This window comes from Dendrobates tinctorius, unplaced genomic scaffold (assembly GCF_039654945.1).
Source record: "Dendrobates tinctorius isolate UK_male_01 unplaced genomic scaffold, ASM3965494v1 ptg000024l, whole genome shotgun sequence".
Lineage (NCBI taxonomy): Eukaryota > Metazoa > Chordata > Amphibia > Anura > Dendrobatidae > Dendrobates > Dendrobates tinctorius.
In genome coordinates, this window is record NW_027361692.1 from 8219809 (window position 1) to 8242173 (window position 22365).

The following is a 22365-nucleotide window of genomic DNA, read 5'->3' on the forward strand; positions in this document are numbered from 1 at the left end:
CATAAAAACTCAATATAAATCTGGTATCGCTGTAATCACACTGACCCAATGAATAAAGTTGTCATATCACTTAGACCGCACGAGGAACGGCGTAAAAAATAAAACCAATTCTTCACCTGCTGTTTTGTTCATTTTGCCTCCCAAAGATCGCAGTAAGGCACGGCGCACATTTATCCTGAGCTCTGCGCTGAGCGCTTACAGCGGAGCTTCCTTATAAATCTCTGAAATTCGTGATTCAGACAGAACCCCTGGCACAAGATACCTTATACCATGTACCTGACACATGGAGACACTGGATGCACAGGACATGTGATGCGGAGGTATCTGTCTTTTTAGGATTGCATAAAAATCCAGTCAGCCACAGTTTTCTGCACCCTTGAAAAGAAGGACACCGCGCTGAACAGAGGCTAGACGGAGTCCAAAGTAACTCTGCTGCCTCATTATAGTGAATGGATCCCTTGGGGGTTTCATCTGAATCACGTAACTCGGAGATTTAGATGAAAACCCTAAAATAAGTTCTCAGTGTAGAGCGCTGGATAAATATGATCTTAAAGGGAATCTGTCACCTATATTGAGTGATATCATGTAAAGATATCACTAAATTGTGCGTCCCATAAGGAATCTAGTCGGGCCTTTGACTCCCCCCGACCCTACACCTTTGAGGCATAAATACCTTTTTTAGCTTGTTGTGGATGCATGCAAATCGCCGCAGTCCGCTCCGATAGGCGTAGCTTAGGAGTCTTCTCCCCCCACCTACTCAGCTTGCTTTGCGTAATCTTCATCTGTGAATACCACAGACACCGTTGGTTTCCGCGCTTGTACAATGTAAAGGCCCCCAGCGCCTGCGCAGTATGCTTTGCCCAACTGTGGGCGAAGCATATTTTTAGGGCTGGTGGAACGCACCAAATTATAAAATAGTAGGTGCGTTCGCAGCCCGGGGTCCACCGTGCAGAGGTGGTACACTGCTGCTAAGTAATGGCGGAAGAATTAAGCGGTGTGAAACCAGTCACACGTAGGTTACGTCACCCAATGTGAACAGGGCGAACTCTGTTACTGCACAGAGCCGCACCACCACTGAAAGTAGATGCCGGAGCCTGTATACCACCCTACCCGCGCCCTCCGTTCTGCTGATGACCTGAGGTTAGTATCCTCAATAGTCAGAACCTCCCACTCCCGTCTCCAAGACTTTACACGTGCCGCGCCAATTCTTTGGAATGCACTTCCCAGGTCAATACGATTAGTCCCCAATCACCACAATTTTAAGCGTGTCCTGAAAACGCATTTATTCAGACTGGCCTATCGCCTCAACACATTAACCTAACCTATCCCTGTGTGGCAGAGCCAAAAGTTTTACCATAACCAGGTTCCCAGCATCATGTTCCCACATGCTTTATGCATCCATTAGCCCTCTGTGTCTGTACTGTTACACACTTAACATTATGGCTGGTCCATACAATCAGGGCAACTGTTACCACCCACCTTTTGTGTCTACCTCTTTCCTCATAGACTGTAAGCTTGCGAGCAGGGCCCTCACTCCTCTTGGTATTTGTTATAATCTACTGTATGTGATTATTGTTATGCTGTAATGTCTATTGTCTGTACAAATCCCCTCTGAAATGTAAAGTGCTGCGGAATATGTCGGCGCTATAAAAATAAAATTTATTATTATTATTATTATTGTTAACTCACAGAGCTCGGCCAAAAGAGCGCACAGTGTACGGCCACAGAATTCTACCCCAAGGACACGGGGTTAGAGTCCTTCTAGGCCCACTAAACGCGCGGTGTCTCTGCCGCGAGCGCCGCTATAGACGCTGGCTATGGAGCACGTGCACTGAGGCGTGCGGAGTCCCTGGTGAGGCCAGATGCCTGACTCAACCTCAGACCTACCTACGCCTAAGCCTGGGCGCTAGCAGGCTAGGCTGCACAACACATGCGTACCAAGGGTAGGGGTTTCTTAATGAGTCATTCACCAGAGACATTCATACGTGCATACATCACTCACTCCACATAGTCAGTAAATACAGTCTATACTAGCGCATGGGCGAGCGGCCATGCGAACCTTTTATAGCCACGGGCGTCCTGGAGCTTCCTGGCTTCTCGGATGGGCCAATCTGAACACGAGCAGGACCTGAGCACGTGACTCTCAATCTCCAATGGGAGATCACTCCACGGGCATGCTCAGTGGCCCGACATGAGGACTTAGTCCCTGGAGACTCTCGCTGCTGAGCAGCATGCATTGTCATAGCTGTGCCAGAGGTGGCAGCAGCAAGCAAACCCACGGAGTTGGCCTGGGCAGAGCGCCGGGACCGACGAATCTGCTGAGCAGGCTCCACTGCGGCCGAAGAAGAAAGGGAGACCGCTGGGTGCAAGGCTCTGGATTCCTGCTGTGCAGTGGCAGGAACCTATCACATATAATCGCTACTGCGCAAGCGCTGGTATTTTCCATCGCGGTCTATGCCCTGGAAGTGTGTCCTGCATGTGAAGACTTCCGGGGCATAGACCGCGCTGACATCACTGCACCCCTAGATGAATACGTTGAGATCTGTAGTTTCCTCCTACTCTACTACGATTTTCCCTCCTCACTAGAGTTAATTTTCCATAGATCACTGTTCCGTGTGTGTCTGGGGGAGGAGCAGCTGGGTGGTCCTGCTCTCTGCACTGAGGCTGCTAGAGGGGGAGGATTTGTTACTGTGTGAGGAGGGCTTGTTCATGTGGACGGGGAGGGCCTGTAGCTATGGAGGGTGGGGTTGTTGCTATAGAGGGCAGGTTTTTAGTAGAGTAGGAGGAAACGACCAGTTCTTATTTCAATGCCAGAACACCCCCCCCTTGGACGTTCTGCTCAAAAGCAAGAGACGGATATCTAGAAAACCTTGCAAACTGGTGACAGAAGGTAAATTACTTATTGTCATCATTCGGCAGCCCAGATATGCACTGAGATTATGTGAAAAGCCCGGACAACCCCTTTAACAGTTCCCATCACCAGATCACACATATAGTCAGCAGCTTTCGTTTTGGCCAAAAGATTTTTTAATACACCACCACGACAAGGTAGACACTTTTGGCCGGGCCCTACTCTACTCTAACTTATTAAACATTTGTTAAAATATCCAATACAATTTAGGTATATTTTTATGTGTTTTTCAATTTTTAAAATGACCAATAATATCACGGCACCATTACCAGACCACATATTACCACCATATAGTGATGAAATAATAGCACATACAAGGAACAAAAACCACTACACCATGTCCAGACCACATATTACCACCATATAATAACCGAATAATACCACATGCAAGGAACAAATATCGCAACAACATGACCAGACCACATATTGCCACCACAGTGACCAAAAATACTACATACAAGGAACAAATACCACCACATCATGACCAGACCACATATTACCACCACATAGCAACCAAATAACACCACACGGGACAAAAAAAGCCACACCATGGTCAGACCACATATTACCACCACAGTGATCGAATAATAGCACATACAAGGAACAAATACTGCCACACCATGACCAGATCATATATTACCACCTCATAGTGACTGAATAATACCACATACCGGGAACAAATATCGTCACACCATGGCAGTGGTGTCGGGGCGGGGATCGCAGTGGTGTCGGGGCGGGGATCGCAGTGGTGTCGGGGATCGCAGTGGTGTCGGGGATCGCAGTGGTGTCGGGGCGGGGGTCGCAGTGGTGTCGGGGCGGGGGTCGCAGTGGTGTCGGGGCGGGGGTCGCAGTGGTGTCGGGGCGGGGGTCGCAGTGGTGTCGGGGCGGGGGTCGCAGTGGTGTCGGCGAGGGGATCGCAGTGGTGTCGGCGAGGGGATCGCAGTGGTGTCGGGGCGGGGATCGCAGTGGTGTCGGGGCGGGGATCGCAGTGGTGTCGGGGCGGGGATCGCAGTGGTGTCGGGGCGGAGATCGCAGTGGTGTCGGGGCGGGGATCGCAGTGGTGTCGGGGATCGCAGTGGTGTCGGAGCGGGGATCGCAGTGGTGTCGGAGCAGGGATCGCAGTGGTGTCGGCGAGGGGATCGCAGTGGTGTCGGGGCGGAGATCGCAGTGGTGTCGGGGCGGGGATCGCAGTGGTGTCGGGGATCGCAGTGGTGTCGGAGCGGGGATCGCAGTGGTGTCGGCGAAGGGATCGCAGTGGTGTCGGCGAGGGGATCGCAGTGTCAGTACGGAATCACATTGGTGTCAGCACGGGGGTCACAGCGGTGTCGGTGCTGGGCTCACTCTAGTGTCACAGCGGTGTCGGTGCTGGGCTCACTCTAGTGTGGGCACTGTGCCTCCTATGGGGGCTGTGACCGTTAATAATCTTCCCCAGGCGCTACACTATAGTCCCGTGAGGTGAGAAAGGCGTTGCCCTGTGAGGAGGATGCGGCGAGAGTCACACGCAGCTCTCTAGTCTCCTCAGTACAGCACGGCTCAGCCTGCACCGCCCGCCTGAGGAAGTGGCCCGGAAGGAGGGGTCAGCAGCACGAGGAGGAGGCGTCTCCGGTGTTTGCTGGCTTCTGACTCAGACATGGGGTTCCTGAGCACGGGACCCGGCTGAGCTGTGGACTGCACCCAGCTGCCGGCCGCTCCGCACCATGAGGACGTGGGGAAGCGACAGTGACGAGGACAGGAGCCCTCTGCTAGGAGAAGACGATGAGGGGACCGGCAGCATCCAGCGCAGCCCTCCTGCCCGAGGTGAGAGCCGGCGCTGAGGACTGTGCAGCCTGCGCCTGTCAGAGGCCAGGGATCAGCTGACTGGGACACGTGACTTGTGTGTACATAGATATGCAGTGTGTATGTATCAGGGGCCCAACATGTCAGGGGCCCACCTGCGGGTGATGTCTTCAGTATGATGAGCTACTGACCTGTAAAGGGCCTATATATATATATGTGTGTGTGTGTATATATATATATACAGTGCCGTCTTCTGTCCGCCAGTGCACAATGGCCTCTTAAAGACAATGTCACATGACGGCCGTAGCCAATCAGCGGTTCTCATCCCATGACACTGACCATGCCAGGAGACCAGCAGGTGACCCAAAAGCCAAAGTCATATGTACACAATGGCTATAAGTTGCTGATTTGCATGTTGTTTGCTCCTGTCACATTATGTAATTGCTTCCTCATTCGGTAGCTCCCTGGATTCTCCACATTGGCACTTTGGCTTTTGGGTCACCTGCTGGTCTCCTGGCATGGTCAGTGTCAAGGGATGAGAACCGCTGATTGGCTACGGCCGTCATGTGACATTGTCTTTAAGAGGAGACCGGAGGGAAACCTGACCACCAGTGCAGAGGAGCGGCAGTGATCCAGGAGGCGAGTGCAGAGTTTTTATATTCCTTCCCTAACCTGGGACCATACCGTATGCCGGACCCGTTTTCATCTAGACCCTTTACTCGTGCAGTTTGGGTCTTGGTATTGAGTTGCGTACCATAACAGCGGGGCGGCCCTTGATGACGTGGAGGTGCTCATGTCTACTCTTCCTCCAGAACCTGCATAGACCACCATAAGAATCTTATTGCGTGCAATGATGGGGTCTTTTTACAGTAAGACACAATGTGGTCAGTGGTCTAAAAAGCAAATGTTGCACAATTACTTGATTTTGCGGCTGAACAGTTGCCATTATCATCCATGAGGCCGCGCGGCAGCTGATCGCCCGTATGAGGAGCTGACTGTGCTCGCCATTATCAGTAATCAGCAATGTAGCCCTTCCTGTGTATTGGAGGGATGGGCTGCGGATTATTCATGGTTGGCCTCATTATGGCTTTACATGGGCAGATTCTATTAGAATATGGAATTTTGTGCTTATTCCTTCAAACCTCAGTTTAAAGATCCATGGATATTGTGCCAAGCAGTAAAAGTATCTATTCGCCTCCTTATGTCCCTTCTGTACAAATCCTATGTGAAAACATGTAGCATATTCCATAGGCCGCGGTATTACGGAGCTTTTCTCCTGTTACTGAATTGCATCAAGAGAGAATCCGACCCACAATCCAGGATTCGAAGTAAAGATGGGTCAGAATTAGTGTTTTATTTAGAATGCAAGCATCTACTTAAACAGGCAGGTCGAGAGTGGTGACAGGTAGTGATGAGCGAGTATGTTGCTCAAGTGATCTCCGAGTATTTTAGCGTGCTCGGAGATTTAGTTTGTCGACGCAGCTGCATGATTTGTGGCTGCTAGACAGCCTGGAATACATGTGGGGATTTCCTAATAAACAGGCAATTGCCACATGTATTCAGGCTGTCTAGCAGCCACAAATCATGCAGCTGTGGGGACAGAAACTAAATCTCCGAACACTACAATATACTCGGAGACCATCCGAGCATGCACGGGAAAACCCGAGCAACGAGTATACTCGCTCATCAATAGTGACAGGTCCTTCTCAAGGGTAAGTTCACAGTAAAGGCTATGTTCACATGCAGCATTTTTTTGTTGCTTTTTTTTTTCTGCAGAAAAGCTGCATTTTTTTTTTTTCAGTACCAGCAAAAGCTGCACGATATCGGAAATCTCATGCACACGCTTGTTGTTATTTCCAGACGGAATTTGAGCGCTGCAGCGTTTTTAAAATCTGTAGAATGTCACTTCTTTCAGCTTTTCTGCAGGATTTCTTCACCCATAGAAAGCAATGTGAAACTGCAAAAATGCTGCTAACCACAACAAAACAGGTGTTGCAGCAATTTTTGCTCCATTTTTGGTTGATAGTCAGTTTTATTAAACATGTACTATAGACACATCACACATGTAATCGGTACCAAAAAGAACCCAAAACACAGCAAAATCAAGAAAGCTGTTTTTTCGCTGTAGAAAAAAAATGCTGCGAATGAACATAGCCTCAGCTGTTTTACTTGAATTTTGAAACGAATCCACATCAAAAGCCACTTCCCCATTCTTTTTGTAATTCTTTGACATATATTTTGAAGCAGTTCTGCTTTACAATCCATATTAAAAAAATTCCAAGTGAACATTCCCTAAGCCAGGTAGAGTTAGGTCACCGGAGGAAGGGGCATGGCCCCGAAACGTTGCATCATGATGGTGTGTTGTGGTCTACATTCGTCCCGCCAACTCCATCTCTATTTATCTTTGGCGTGCTTGGATAATATGTTCTAGTCCCTGCGGCTGCATGTTATGTGGCTGTTAGACGCAACACATGCGGGGATTGCCTGTTTGTTAGGGAATCTCTGCATGTGTTGCGGCTGTCTATGGGTTCTTTTACACTTGCTGAGTTTTTTGCGGGCCGTATCACCGCAATTTTCCCGGCCTGCCCCATTAACTGACCGCAAAAAAACTTGTGGATTGCCGTTTTTCAGTTTTCCAATACTATTGATGTAGTTTTGGGGAAAAAAAATTTAGTTCTGCAAAACTCGGAAGTGACTGTGCACCGCAAAAACAAACCTCCGTTTGTTTTTGCGACCCCCATTGATTTTCAATGAGGGCCGTATCCGTACGCCGTGAAAAAGATCAAGTCGGCTCGATCTTTTTTCACGGCCGCAAATACGACCATACGGCGCACTGTGGAATTTTTGCGGGCCGATTTTGGGGCCCCATAGAAATCTATTGGGCGCCGCAAAAACACAGTAAATGTAAAAGAAGCCTAAGGCCAGGTTCACATAGCGTTAATGCATAATGTTGATGGACTGCATTAACGCTACTGTCATGTTGTCATCGCGTTTACCGATCACGCTAGCGCAGCTTCTCTGTCTGCGCTAGCAGTGACAGACCATCAGACGCTGCAGACAGCGTCCGCGGGTCCGTCAGAATGACGGCACATTGCTAACGCATGCCGATTATGCGCTCGTCTATAGTAGTGTATGGGTGCATTAACGCTATGTGAACCCAGCCTAACAGCCACAAATCATGCAGCCGCAGGGACTCTAACATAATATACGAGCATGCCCGACATACTCCGATAACACCCAAGCACGTTCGCTCATCACTATCATTCAAGAAAAACCTATGATGTGCTGACCAATCTCCGTTTTTAAAAATTGACACACTGACCAAACTCTGATCGAGAACACTGGTGAAACTTGGACCTTTTTATTTAAAAATAAAAATCCCTGATGTGATTGAGCACGAGCGAGAAGATTAGCAGCAGAAATTAGCTTGCTGTGCATTTTAAGTTTTACTGAAGGTTACTTTCCGTGTTAAAAATTAAAAGACTAAAAAGCTGTTTGTTCATACCTCATCTGAAAAGCTGTAAATGTAATCGGCTGTGAGTTTTCCGTGCACAAATCCAAACTGAAAATCCATATCTACAGCAATCTGGCCACATGTGAAAACGTATAGCATTGCTTTTACTTTTTTTTTGTAATTTTCACAACCATGTTGATAACAACTGAAAGCTGCCTAAAAACAGGAAATAGTCCAAAAAATAACTTGTAATTATTTGTGTCAATTTTGGAAGTTATCCCGTCTGCTTTCATCAGCTGTCCCATAAAGAATGAGGAGTGCATGCTCCATGTTGTCCCAATCACAAGGGGCTCTTTAGATCCTCATTCTGGAGATCTGTGGGGGATCCAGCAGTTGGACCCCCGGTGAACAGGAAGTTGCTCTCTATCCTATTCATAGGGGATAACTTACACGCTTGATATAAACCCTTTAAGGCCGGAATCACACATGCGAAGAATACGGCCGAGTCTCGCACTGCCGCCGGCACTCGGATCGGTGCGTGCGGCCGCATAGCAATACATGCAGCTGCACGCTCCCCTCCTGAGTGCCGGCAGCATTAACATGCGAGACTCGGCCGTATTCCTCGCATGTGTGATCTCGGCCTAATTCCGGTCTTACAGAGACCACATTACATACATGCTCATGCAATTAGTCATTGACCTTAGCTAATGATCGGCTGCAGCAATCTTGTGAATTACGTACTTGACATCATATCCTTGCAGTTTCGTCTTCTTGGGCTAGCGTAAAATCCTCAAGCACTTGAGAACATGGAGCAAAGTGTTCTCTTGCACAAGAAGGATTTAGTGTATAAACAACCCAAGGCAAATAAGGTCTGTTCCAAGCAGCAGGGAGGATCTGTACACTTCTATCTTTAGCTGTAATTAGCAAAAAAAACACTAATTTTACTTGGGCATGTTATGTTGCCAATCTGCTTTGTCAGTAATCATGATAATTAAGGTATGCAAAAATGTATACTGTAGCCATCAAGTTTCAGAGGGGGAATGTAGCAATTGTGATGGGGGTGTCAGAGTAGTGGTGAACCTCTTTAAGGCGAGATTACTTTACACAAATATAAATGGCTCTATAAAAATAACTATTAAACTCCATATATGTTCTGAAGTTTGCCAATTCACGTTAAATCTCTATTAAAGAGAAAAATTAAGCAAGACTGGCATTTAATATGCCATCGTCTTTCTATTTCATCCGTACTCCACGCCGTGTGCACTTCTGCACCCAAGCTGCACACTTCTCTGCCATCTTTTGAGCAGTCGATGGGATTTCCGAACCCCACTGATCTGCAGGTATATAAACTGCCCGCAAAAAGTTTAGTTACTCTTTAACCCCTTAATGACCCAGCCTATTTTGACCTTAATGACCTGGCCATTTTTTTTGCAATTCTGACTAGTGTCCCTAGTAATAACTCAGGAACGCTTCAACGGATCTTAACAATTCTGAGTTTGTTTTTTCGTGACATATTGGGCTTCATGTTAGTGGTAAATTTAGGTCAATAATTTTTGCGTTTATTTGTGAAAAAATCTGAAATTTGGCGAAAATATTGAAAATCTTGCAATTTTCACATTTTGAATTTTTATTCTGTTAAACCAGAGAGTTATGTGACACACAATAGTTAATAAATAACATTTTCCACATGTGTGCTTTACATCAGCACAATTTTGGAAACAACATTTTTTTTTTTGTTAGGAAGTTATAAGGGTTAAAAGTTGATCAGCGATTTCTCATTTTTGCAACAAAATTTGCAAAACCTTTTTTTTTTTTTTTTTTTTTTTTTTTTTAGGGACCACCTCACATTTGAAGTCAGGTCTATGTGGCTGAAAATACCCAAAAGTGACACCATTCTAAAAACTGCTCCCCTCAAGCTACTCAAAACCACATTCAAGAAGATTATTAACCCTTCAGGTGTTCCACAGCAGCAGAAGCAACATCGAAGAAAAAAATGAACATTTAACTTTTTAGTCACAAAAACTTTTAGCAACAATTTTTTTTTTTATTTTCCCAAAGGGTAAAAGGAGAAAGTGGACCCCAAAGGTTGTTTTCCAATTTGTCCTGAGTACGCTGAAACCTCGTATGTGGGGGACCACTGTTTGGGCGCACCGCGGGGCTCAGAAGGAAAGGAGCGCCATTTGACTTTTTGAATGGAAAATTAGCTCCAATCGTTAGCGGACACCATGTCGTGTTTGGAGAGCCCCTGTGTGCCTAAACATTGGAGCTCCCCCACAAGTGACCCCATTTTGGAAACTAGACCCCCCAAGGAACTTATCTAGATGTGTGGTGAGCACTTTGAACCTCTGAGGCTGTGTGCACACGCTGCGGATTCCGCTGCGTTTCCGCAGCGGTTTTGGCCGCTGCGGACACGCAGCAGTTTTAGCTGCGGTGTACAGTACCATTCATTTGAATGGAAAAACAAAAAACGCTGTGCCGACGCTGCGGAAAAAACCGCACGGATTTGCTGCGGTTTTGAATCCGCAGAAAGAATTGCATGTCAATTCTTTCTGCGGAAACCGCTGCGGGTTCCTATCTCCACCATTGTGGAGATAGTGAATCCGCAGGACCAAACCGCAGGCAAAACCGCAGATAATCCGCAGGTCTTTGGACCTGCGGATTATCTGCGGTTTTTGCAAAATCCGTGCGGATTAATCCGCAGCATGTGCACACAGCCTGAGTGCTTCATAGAAGTTTATAAGGCAGAGCCGTGAAAATAAAAAAATCATTTTTTTTCCACAAAAATAATTTTTTAGCCCCCAATGTTTTTATTTTTACAAGGGTAACAGGAGAAATTAGACCCCCAAAGTTGTTATGCAATTTTTCCTGAATACGCTGATACCCCATATGTTGGGGTAAACCACTGTTTGGGCACACGTCCGGGCTTGGAAGGGAGGGAGCACCGTTTCTTGAAATTGAGATTCTGGTATGGCTTTTATTCTAAGTCACTTAGCAAGCCTTTTTAAGGATAACTTGTAAGGTCTCCCGAGCCCTCAGCACCATCAGCAGTTGTCTGCGTATGTAAATAGCCTAAGGCAGGGTATGTACCCACGTTGCAGAAATGCTGCGGAATTGTCCGCAGCATTTCCGCAACTCCCCTCCATGGGTAAAACACATGCGGAATTCGCATGTTTTGCAAGCGTTTTGAGCTTCCTGAATGCTAGCGCTTTTCCAAGCGATTGGAAAAGTGATTGACAGGTTGGTCACACTAGTCAAGCATAGTGCTTGACAAGTGTGACCAACTATTGATGCTGCCTATGCAGTATCAATAGTAAAAGAATATTAAAAATAAAAAATAGGGATATGCTCCTCTTCTGTCGGCCCCCGGAGTCCTCCCGACCCCCAGCGGCGCTGCCAGCAAGTTACTTTCCCAGGGATTCATTGCGCCAATGACTTCTGATGTGGCGGTCACGCGACCACGACGTTATCAGAGGTCTTTTGGTCAATGCATCCATGGGATCGGAACTTGCTGGGGGCCGGGAGCACTCCGGGGGCCGACAGAGGGTAAGTATATCCCTATTTTTTATTTAAACTCTATTTTTTACAGGAATATGGTACCCAGGGCATAGAGGAGAGTCTCCTCCAGACCCTGGGTACCATCCGCACATGAAGCGCTCACTTTACGCATGGTAGGCATAGCCACGTGCGTAAAGTGAGCGGTTCAATACAATCCTATGGCGGCGGAATTGCCGCGATTCCGCAAAAAGTAATGGACATGCAGAGGAAAAATCCGCAGCAAATGCGGAATCCCATAGGATTGCATGGGAATGCATTTTGCTAGCGTTTTTTAAGCATTTCCGTGGCGGCAAAAACGCGCGGAAATGCTTAAAAAAAAGCAACGTGGGCACACAGCCTTACAGTCCCTTTATTATATTATGTAAATAAACAGATCTTTAGAAAAAGTATTTCTAAAGTCTGTTTATGATATGTAAATGAGGGCTTTGACTAGTCCAGGAGGCGTTTAGTGTCCGCAGACTAGTCGCCCCATTTAAATGTTATCACGCCCCTATGGTTGTGTTAACATCTTACAAGCGACAGAGAGGCGGACTGCATATGAGTTTTCTGCACTTCCGATCATGCACAGTGCGCCTCTCTGAAGCTGACACGCGTAAACCCAGCTTCAGTGGTTGAACGCAGCGAGGAAAAGAAGCCGCGCAAGGTAAGTATAGCACTAGCAATGACGCCGGCGCTCGTAAGTGGGCCAACTAGTCTGGGGACGCTAAGGGTATGTGCACACGTTGTGGATTTGGCCCTGCGGATCCGCAGCAGTTTTCCATGCGGTGTACAGTACCATGTAAACCTATGGAAAACGAAATCCGCTGTGCACATGCTGGAGTAAATTCCACCAGATTTCCTGCATTTATTTTCTGCAGCATGTCAATTCTTTGTGCGAAATCCACAGCGTTGTTACACCTGCTCCATTATAGAAATCTGCAGGGGAAATCTGCAGTAAAACGCAGGTCATTTTACCTGCGGATTCAGTCAAATCCGCGACGTGTGCACATACCCTAACGCCACCATGGACTAGCCAAAGGCCTCATTTCCATATCCTAAACAGACTTTAGAAATACTTTTTCTAAAGATCTGTTTATGTATGTAATGTAATGCACGGACTGTTAGGTTATATACATATGCAGACGCAATTTCTGGTAGTTCTGGGGGCACGAGGACCTCACAGGCTCTCTTTGAAGAGTTAAATATTGACTTTTAGGATCGCTGCCTCCAATAGGTGGCGCTAGAGTCCCAGTCCTTTTCTTTCTGAAGAGACAATTTGTATATTGAGTTCTCTGAATTAAATTCACACACATTGGATCCTCCTGCGATTTCAGTATTTTACTTTTGATTTTCGTGTTGATTTTTTTATCAGTATTTTGTTGTTAAAAAATCACACAATTTACATCAGTAAAGAATTTCAACTTTTGTTCATTGATATCCGATGTATAAGTCTAGTGTTTTCTTTCATTTCTTTTGAGGACTGTACAAACATGGGTATTATACATACGTCAATGGAGAATTTTCAGTGATGTGTATAAGAATCATGTGATTCCTACATTCTCCTATGGTATAGAATGACACATTCATTATAATCTCATTACTGCCTGCAATGTCTCACAGACATCACTGGCTTCCTGCGTCATAAGCAAATACAATTAAGGGACTGCAATTTCTCGTAATCCAAGTAAAGTAAAAATGAATCCTGTGATTTTGTAGAGCAGGTGATAACTCTATCAAAATGTGATTGACACATTTAGGGTACAACCAAACACCGTATCCAGCGTTTATCCTGGTTTACACTGTTTCCTTGTATTTGCTGGCCATTATGTGTCTGGTCGATTATTTCATCCCTTCAATCTCTCTCTCTCTCCCAAGCGGATCCATACTACAACGTGGTCCGATTACATCCGTACATCACTTAACAGAGTCGGATCAGTTGTTTTTAACCTTTGGCGGATTTCAGCTGACCGCCGACAATGTAAGTGTGAAACAGGCCTAAAGCGTCACCGATTCTGTGACGCAACAGCGATCTTGCCAGCGATTTCGCATTGTGTGACACGTACCTACGACCGCCCCCCCTGCTGGATATAGCTGACCGTGCTCGAATGGCCTGGGCCATTTTTTCGCCGTTGGTGTCCCGCTGGCTGGCATGCATCCTGTGTGGACGCCTGCGGAAGTCGTCAGAATCGCTGCAGTGTGACAGGTAACAGCGACCCCCCCCCCCCCCCGACGGATCGCTGTATCGCTGCTGCGTCGCTGGAAAGATCTGCCTGTTTGACAGCCCACTTTTGACCATTTAGCGACGCACCAGCGATCCTGACCGGGTCGTATCGTTATCGGGATTGCTGGTGCGTCGCTAAGTGTAACGGGACCCCTAGTCAGACAGCACAGTATTTTTACCATTTATGTTAGAGTTGCTCCTATAACAAACAGCCCTTGCATAGAGCAACATCTGATAAGACGTCAGTTTTAAAGGGGCTGTCCACATTTGGCCCGAAAGTCAGCAGTCATTCTATATGACTACTGAGATGTGAATCCTCCCATCGCGCACCGTGCACGCTGTTGGGATTCTTCTGGTGCCGATGCTGGGAGCAGGTGATCATGTGACCTCAAGTATGCAACATTCATCCTCCCGGACACATTCCGAGTAGACGTGCGCAGCCACGCTTAATTCAGTTGAGCAAAGCTGCACGTCTAGTCTGCATGTAGCCAGGAGTATGCATATTGCATTCTTTTACCACATGACTGCTAACACCATCACATAGTGTCTGCCAACTTTCGTGCCAAACCTGGACAACCCCTTGAATAACTATGTTGCCAATGAAAACCTTTGATTATGCACTGGGTACCATTTGTACAGAGCAATGTCATGTAAGCTGTTTCTGGTTCAGCTTTCTGATGTTGGACACAAGACCTCTTTCTAGGATGTTAATATGAGGCCCAGTTCACATCACGTTATTGTGAGGTCACCCTCACCTTATGCAAAGGCATGTTGGCGCCAATAGCATGACATACAGTTAGGTCCATATATATTTGGACAGAGACAACATTTTTCTAATTTTGGTTCTAGACATTACCACAATGAATTTTAAACAAAACAATTCAGATGCAGTTGAAGTTCAGACTTTCAGCTTTCAGGCTTGAGAAAGGCTCAATTGAGCTGAAACGTTGCCTTGATATGTGGGTCCAATAAACTCACTACCACTTGAAAAACTAACTATGGAGTGCTGCCTTTATTTGGAATGAATATTGGACGTTGTGGCTGAAAATAGGACTTTTTGTCTGGGGCCGTGCACCCGAAGTGAGGTACTGTGCTGTTTCCTCTTTTTTTCTTATGTGTGTGTGTGTGTGTGTGTGTGTGTATATATGTATGTATGTATGTGTGTGTATATATATATATATATATATATATATATATATATATATAACAGTTTTTTGGCCTATCAACTAAAAATATCATCTAATGGAGTGTGAGCTATACATTCCCCAACTACTTGTGAAACCCCCTGACTCCCCATCATGAATCCCCCATAAAAACCTTTTATATTTCTGCCGTGCTGTATGTAAATATCCTCGGTCCGGTCCGATGGGTGTTTTCTGTCCACCCCTCCTCGGCGTGCTGTACTAATTCCGTTATGTGAATAGCGTTGTGCGCATTCAAATTGTCTCCTGTGCGTTCACAGTATGTTTTGCCGAAAAGCATTAGTGTGCATGCGCCTGAACACAGCAAAATACTACCGGGACATAGTACTTCCAGTGCATGTGCACTAATGCTTTTCGGCTTTGCCCGCGGTTGGGCAAAGCATACCGCGCACACGCAAGAGGCAATTTTCCATGCGCAGGACCTGTACGCGAACAACGCTATTCTGGATGGAAATCTCAAAGTAACTGGTCAGCATAGAGCGGTGGATAAATGTGATCTAAATTGAAAAATGTTCCCAGTAAAAACTTCAACTCAATTCACAAAAAAGCCCCCACTCAGGTCCATCATCTGTCAATGTATCAACTTACTGGTGGTACAAAGGCTCCTCACCCCAAAAAGAAATCCAGTGATTTCTGCATTCCCAAATGCTAGTGCCCCCTTCCCTTCTGAACCCCAGTGTGCCTAAACCACATTTAGCGTCAACATGTTTGCCATTTCTGTAGCAAATACAGCCCGCTTATTTTGAGGTCCATTTCTCCAGAAGCACAAGCTGGGCTCTGTATATGGTCACTACAATGTATAGGCATTACAACAGCAGATTTGCAATTTTCACTCAGAAACCTCCATTGCTGCCTGTTTCTGGAAGATGCCCATGGAGTCAACGTTGTCACTACACCTGTAGATAAATTCCTAGAGGGGAATAATTTTCAAAATATGGCAACTTGAGATGGATTCTGCCCTTTTGGCACTTGGGACCTCTGTATATGGAGTCTGCAAAGTATTCTGCAAAAATTTGTTCTCCAAGAAACAAATGGCACTTCTTCCCTTCCGAGTCTCGAAATGTGGCTAAGCAGTACTGTACAGCTACATGGTATTGTCATGTTCAGCAGAAATTGTGTGACAAATTTTAGTGCCAGTTTTACCTATTTCCCTGTGTGAAATTGTAAAATCTGGGGCTAAAACAAGATTTTGTGGTAAAAATGGAATTATTTTTTCTTCACCGCTCAATGGTATAAAATTCTGTGACGCAGCTGTGATGTCAATATTATCACTTCACCCTTAGATTATATATAATATATTTAAATGAATATTTAAAGGTGTAGTTTGAAAAATGGGGTCACTTATGGGGGTTCTTCTGTTCTGACACCTCATAGAATCATAGAATCGTAGAGTTGGAAGGGACCTCCTGGGCCATCTGGTCCAACCCCCTGCTCAAAGCAGGATTCGCTAAATCATCCCAGTTAGATGTCTGTCCAGCCTCTGTTTGAAGACTTCCATTGAAGGAGAACTCACCACTTCTCGTGGCAGCCTGTTCCACTCATTGATTACTCTAACTGTCAAAAAGTTTTTTCTAATATCTAATCTGTGTCTCCTCCCATTCAGCTTCATCCCATTGCTTCTAGTCTTTCCTTGTGCAAATGAGAATAAAGTTGATCCTTCTACAATGTGACAGCCCTTTAGATATTTGTAGACAGCTATTAAGTCTCCTCTCAGTCTTCTCTTTTGCAAACTAAACATTCCCAAATCCTGCAACCTTTCCTCATAAGACAGGGTTTGCAGACCGGTCACCATTCTGGTCGCTCTTTTCTGAACTTGCTCCAGTTTGTTGATGTCTTTTTTAAAATGTGGTACCCAAAATTGGACACAATATTCCAGATGAGGTCTGACCAAAGAGGAGTAGAGGGAAATAATTACTTCACGTGATCTAGACTGTATGCTTCTGTTAATACATCCTAGAATTGCATTTGCCTTTTTTGCTGCTGCATCACACTGTTGACTCATATTCAGTCTGTGATCTATTAGTATACCCAAGTCTTTTTCACATGTGCTGTCACTTAGCCCTATTCCTCCCATTCTATATATGCTTTTTTCATTTTTATTGCCCAGATGTAGTACTTTGCATTTCTCCCTGTTAAAAACCATTCTGTTAGTTGCTGCCCACTTCTCCAGTTTATTTAAATCTTTTTGAATCCTCTCTCTCTCTTCTCTAGTATTAGCTATCCCAGGGAATCTACCAATGTGACACGGCACCCACAAATCATGACATCAAAATGTGCACTATAATATGCTGCTCCTTCACTTCTGAGCTCTGCACTGTGCCTCAAAAGTAGTTTTCGACCCCATATGAGGTTTTGGCGCACTCAGGAGAAATTGCATAACAAATTGTAAAGTTTGTTTTCACCTACTAGTCCTGAAAATTAAAAACTTGGGACCAAAGCAACAGTCTAGTGGAATAAGTGGTAATTTTCCATTTACTCTGCCCAGTGTTATACAATTTAGTCAACCGCCTGAGGTTTAAAAATTGTAGGTGAATTCCTCAAGGTTTAGTGTCAAAAATAGGGTATTTTGTGGGGGTTTCTGCTGTTTTGGCTTGTTAGGGGCTGTTGAAATGTGACATGGCGTCTGCAGTCTATTCCACCCAAAATGGCGCTCCAAAATTCAAATGACGCTCCTTCCCTTCCGAGCCTGTCTGTGCAACCAAACAGTAGTGCAGTCCATTTTTTCCTGTTACTCTTGTGAAAATGAATAATATGAGGCCAAAACAACATTTTTGTGGGAAAAATGTATAGTTTAATTTTCATAGCTCAACGTTATAAAATTCTATGAAGCACCTGTGGGTTCAAGGTGCTCCCCATACCTCTAAATATATTCCGTGAGTGTAGTTTCCAAAATGACGTCACCTGTGGTGGGTTTCCACTGTTTAGGCACATCAGGGGCTCTGCCAACTTGACATGGCGTGCGCCATCTAATCCAGCCAATTTTGTGTTTTAAAAATCAAATGGTGCTCCATCACTTCCAAGCCCTGCCGTGCGCCCAGACAGTAGTTTGTTTTTTTTTTTTTTTTTTTTTTTTTTACCACATGTGGGCTCTTGGTGTACTCAGGAGAAATCACTCAACAAATTGTATGGCCCATTTTCTTCTGTTACCTTTGCAAAAGTGAAAAATTTGGGGCTAAAACAACATTTTTGTGGGGAAAAAGTAAAATTTTCATTCTTTTCCTTCCACATTGCTTTAATTCCTGTGATACCTGAAGGGGTAATAAACTTTTTGAATGTGGTTTCGAGCACTTTGAGGGGTGCCGTTTTTAAAATGGTGTCACTTCTGGGAATACACATGGCCCCTCAGACCAACTTCAAAGTTGTTTTGTAAGTTTTATTGGAAAAATGAGACGTTGCTGATCACCTTTTTAACCCTGGAGGTAGAGGGACAACAAGCAGATAGGAAGATATGTTTAAATGAATGGTCCTGCCATGAAGCCCCGAGTGGCGGGACTTAGTTTGAGCAATCATTCACATATAGAAAAAAAGTCAGTTTGTCTCACATGTTCTTTAAACTGTAATTGTCATATCATTATCCTTTTAAGATAAACCAGACCTGCAGGTTTCCCTTTTTAATTAGCTTCTCGGTTCCTCTGCAACGTCCAGCCCATTGCTAATCATGAACTAGTGCAGTGAAACCAGTAAAGTATTCAGTTAGCAGATGCTGTGCCCATATGATCGTCTGCGAGAACAAAAAAGTAAGACAAAATTATTTTATTCTGTGATAATTGTTTTTTATTACAAAATTATTATGATTTAGTTGTGACCGCTTCTCAGTATGGTAGTATATAGCAAAATGCACAGGCAAATCCAGCAGATGGCTCCGCTCATGGCTGCGACTCCATTGGCTCCTGTGTCCTCGTAGTGATTATGGGCAGCCTCGATGGACCATGCAGGCTTTATGGCTTTATGTTTGCAGCTCATTTTTCTGAATGTCCTTACTCTTGTCAGTACTAGTATTCTTACTGTTACTTTTTGAACAGCATTTATTACCATGCCTGCTTATTTTCTATGTGTAAAATGCTGACATTTATGCTGAGTTTACTATGAATATACAGAAATCATTCAGATTATATGAAAATGTATATTTTTAATGACCGGTTTTCAAAATGAGCCTGATCGAAATGTTTAGTGTTTGTGGCTTGTTAGGATAGGATATGGGATGAACTAGATGGACTTAAAGTCTCCCTTCAACCTTAATAACTATGTTAAAAATGTATGCCTACCCCTGAATACTCGACAAAAATATACGAGCCTGTCCCAGCGGCCACATGGTCAGTAGTCCATGGCCACTGAACCAGAGCCCTGTGAACCTCCTTTTTCTTGCCGGCATTCTCGGGGACCCTTGTGATTAGTGGACCCGGAATGACGTAATGTGTGCGTCACAATGATGACGTCGTACTGAGCCTACCAATGAGAAGAGGCATGTCGGAGAAGTTTCACAGGCTTCTGGTTTGGCAGCCACAGACTACTAATGTGGCTGCCGGGACAGAGTCCTGCAGATCTTTTTGCTCCATCTTCTTCTTTTTTTTTTTTTTCCCCAAAAAAGGCACGAAATCCATTACTAACGAATGACTTTTTTTTAGACATACTCAGCATATTGAATTGATAGCACAATATGCAGCACGCTTACAGGTAGCCAATGTATTGCGTATATTATAAATCCATACAGGGGACTTGATATGTATGGACAGACCTCATTGGGTTTCCCGGTAAACTGTTGCCTCTTATTGCTGTCCCTTTATAAACAGCTTATAAAATATGGATTCACGTGCTCACCGCCAGAACACGGGACACCACAGAAAAATGTTTACACATGTAAATTACCGTAGAGAATCCTGACTGGAGGGCCTGTACTATATTCCCAAGTGGCTGGACTAATCTTCTACAGTAATATTCTGAGTACTGTAGTTTCTATCATGGCTGATACAGTTGTGTCCAAAAGTATTGACACCCCTGCAATTCTGTCAGATAATACTCAGTTTCTTCCTGAAAATGATTGCAAACACAAATTCTTTAGTATTATTATCTTCATTTAATTTGTATTAAATGAAAAAACACAAAAGAGAATGAAGCAAAAAGCAAAACATTGTTCATTTCACACAAAACTCCAAAAATGGGCCAGACAAAAGTATTGGCACCCTCAGCCTAATACTCAGTTGAACAACCTTTAGCCAAAATAACTGCGACCAACCGCTTCTGGTAACCATCAATGAGTTTCTTACAATGCTCTGCTGGAATTTTAGACCATTCTTCTTTGGCAAACTGCTCCAGGTCCCTGATATTTGAAGGGTGCCTTCTCCAAACTGCCATTTTTAGATCTCTCCACAGGTGTTCTATGGGATTCAGGTCTGGACTCATTGCTGGCCACCTTAGAAGTCTCCAGTGCTTTCTCTCAAAACATTTTCTAGTGCTTTTTGAAATATGTTTTGGGTCATTGTCCTGCTTTAAGACCCATGACCTCTGAGGGAGACCCAGCTTTCTCACACTGGGCCCTACATTATGCTGCAAAATTTGTTGGTAGTCTTCATAATGCCATGCACACGGTCAAGCAGTCCAGTGCCAGAGGCAGCAAAGCAACCCCAAAACATCAGGGAACCTCAGCCATGTTTGACTGTAGGGACCGTCTTCTTTTCTTTGAATGCCTCTTTTTTTCTCCTGTAAACTCTGTTGATGCCTTTCCCCAAAAAGCTCTACTTTTGTCTCATCTGACCAGAGAACATTCTTCCAAAACGTTTTAGGCTTTTTCAGGTAAGTTTTGGCAAACTCCAGCCTGGCTTTTTTTATGTCTCGGGGTAAGAAATGGGGTCTTCCTGGGTCTCCTACCATACAGTCCCTTTTCATTCAGACGCCGACGGATAGTACGGGTTGACACTGTTGTGCCCTCGGACTGCAGGGCAACTTGAACTTGTTTGGATGTTAGTCGAGGTTCTTTATCCAACATCCGCACAATCTTGCATTGAAATCTCTTGTCAATTTTTCTTTTCCGTCCACATCTAGGGAGGATAGCCACAGTGCCATGGGCTTTAAACTTCTTGATGACACTGCGCACGGTAGACACAGGAACATTCAGGTCTTTGGAGATGGACTTGTAGCCTTGAGATTGCTCATGCTTCCTCACAATTTGGTTTCTCAAGTCCTCAGACAGTTCTTTGGTCTTCTTTCTTTTCTCCATGCTCAATGTGGTACACACAAGGACACAGGACAGAGGTTGAGTCAACTTTAATCCACGTCAACTGGCTGCAAGTGTGATTTACTTATTGCCAACACCTGTTAGGTGCCACAGGTAAGTTACAGGTGCTGTTAATTACACAAATTAGAGAAGCATCACATGATTTTTCGAACAGTGCCAATACTTTTGTCCACCCTCTTTTTTTTATGTTTGGTGTGGAATTATATCCAATTTGGCTTTAGGACAATCCTTTTTGTGTTTTTTCATTTAAGACAAATTAAATGAAGATAATAATACCAAAGAATTTGTGTTTGCAATCATTTTCAGGAAGAAACTGAGTATTATCTGACAGAATTGCAGGGGTGTCAATACTTTTGGCCACAACTGTACATGTGGTGTGTCCCCTGTAGGGGTTGTCACTGCCGTGTCTGTGAGTCCACCATTTCCTCTTGCATATAGTGTGTCTCCAGCCGTCAGTCACATCCGTGTTTATGGCTGCCTTGCATGCTCTCTGTACACATAAAAACCTATTAGTCTGCTAAGCAAACAGAGCGGTGAATGTCATCATTAGCCTTACCCTGCTGTTCCTGTTACACACACTCTTCTACGTTTTATTCTCCATGTCCGCTCACACCAAAGATGTCTTGTGTTGCAGTGCCTGCATGTTGTTCTGCTCGTTACAACTTGGCAGTGTTGGCGTTACTGGGCTTCTTCATGTTGTACGCACTACGGGTCAACTTAAGCGTAGCTCTGGTGGATATGGTCAATTCAACATCGAGTGAACAAGTAAACCAAAGTGCCAACGTGTGCCCTGACCGTTCAGCTGTGCCCAGCAAGCCGCATAACTCCACGGTAAGGAAACTTCCATTATTACAGTGTACTTTTAGTCTCTTGTCAATGAAAAAGGAATCTGTGCATCATTTCTGAATTGTGCTTTATGACTTCAACCCTTTCAGACTCAACCATTTTTATTTTGTTTATTTTTTTCCTCCTCTCCTTTCCAAGAGTTATAACTTTATTTTCCCACTAACCGTCACTTGAGGGTATTTGCCATTT

General features: G+C 44.9%; 1 protein-coding gene across 3 annotated transcripts in view; it reads left to right on the plus strand.

Moving 5' to 3' along the window:
* Window positions 1-4323: 4323 nt before the first annotated feature.
* The window catches only part of SLC17A5 (solute carrier family 17 member 5), a 73917-nt gene continuing 55875 nt past the window's right edge, over window positions 4324-22365 (plus strand). Inside the window, exons 1-2 of one of the 3 annotated variants that reach the window (XM_073569327.1) lie at window positions 4324-4708; window positions 21965-22161. In XM_073569327.1, the coding sequence (XP_073425428.1) occupies window positions 4609-4708; window positions 21965-22161 (297 nt within the window). In that variant the 5' untranslated portion in view covers window positions 4324-4608. Of the gene's footprint in view, window positions 4709-5224; window positions 5327-18783; window positions 18836-21964; window positions 22162-22365 lie in introns of those variants that run through there. The other 2 variants (XM_073569329.1, XM_073569328.1) reach the window with 2 other exon arrangements.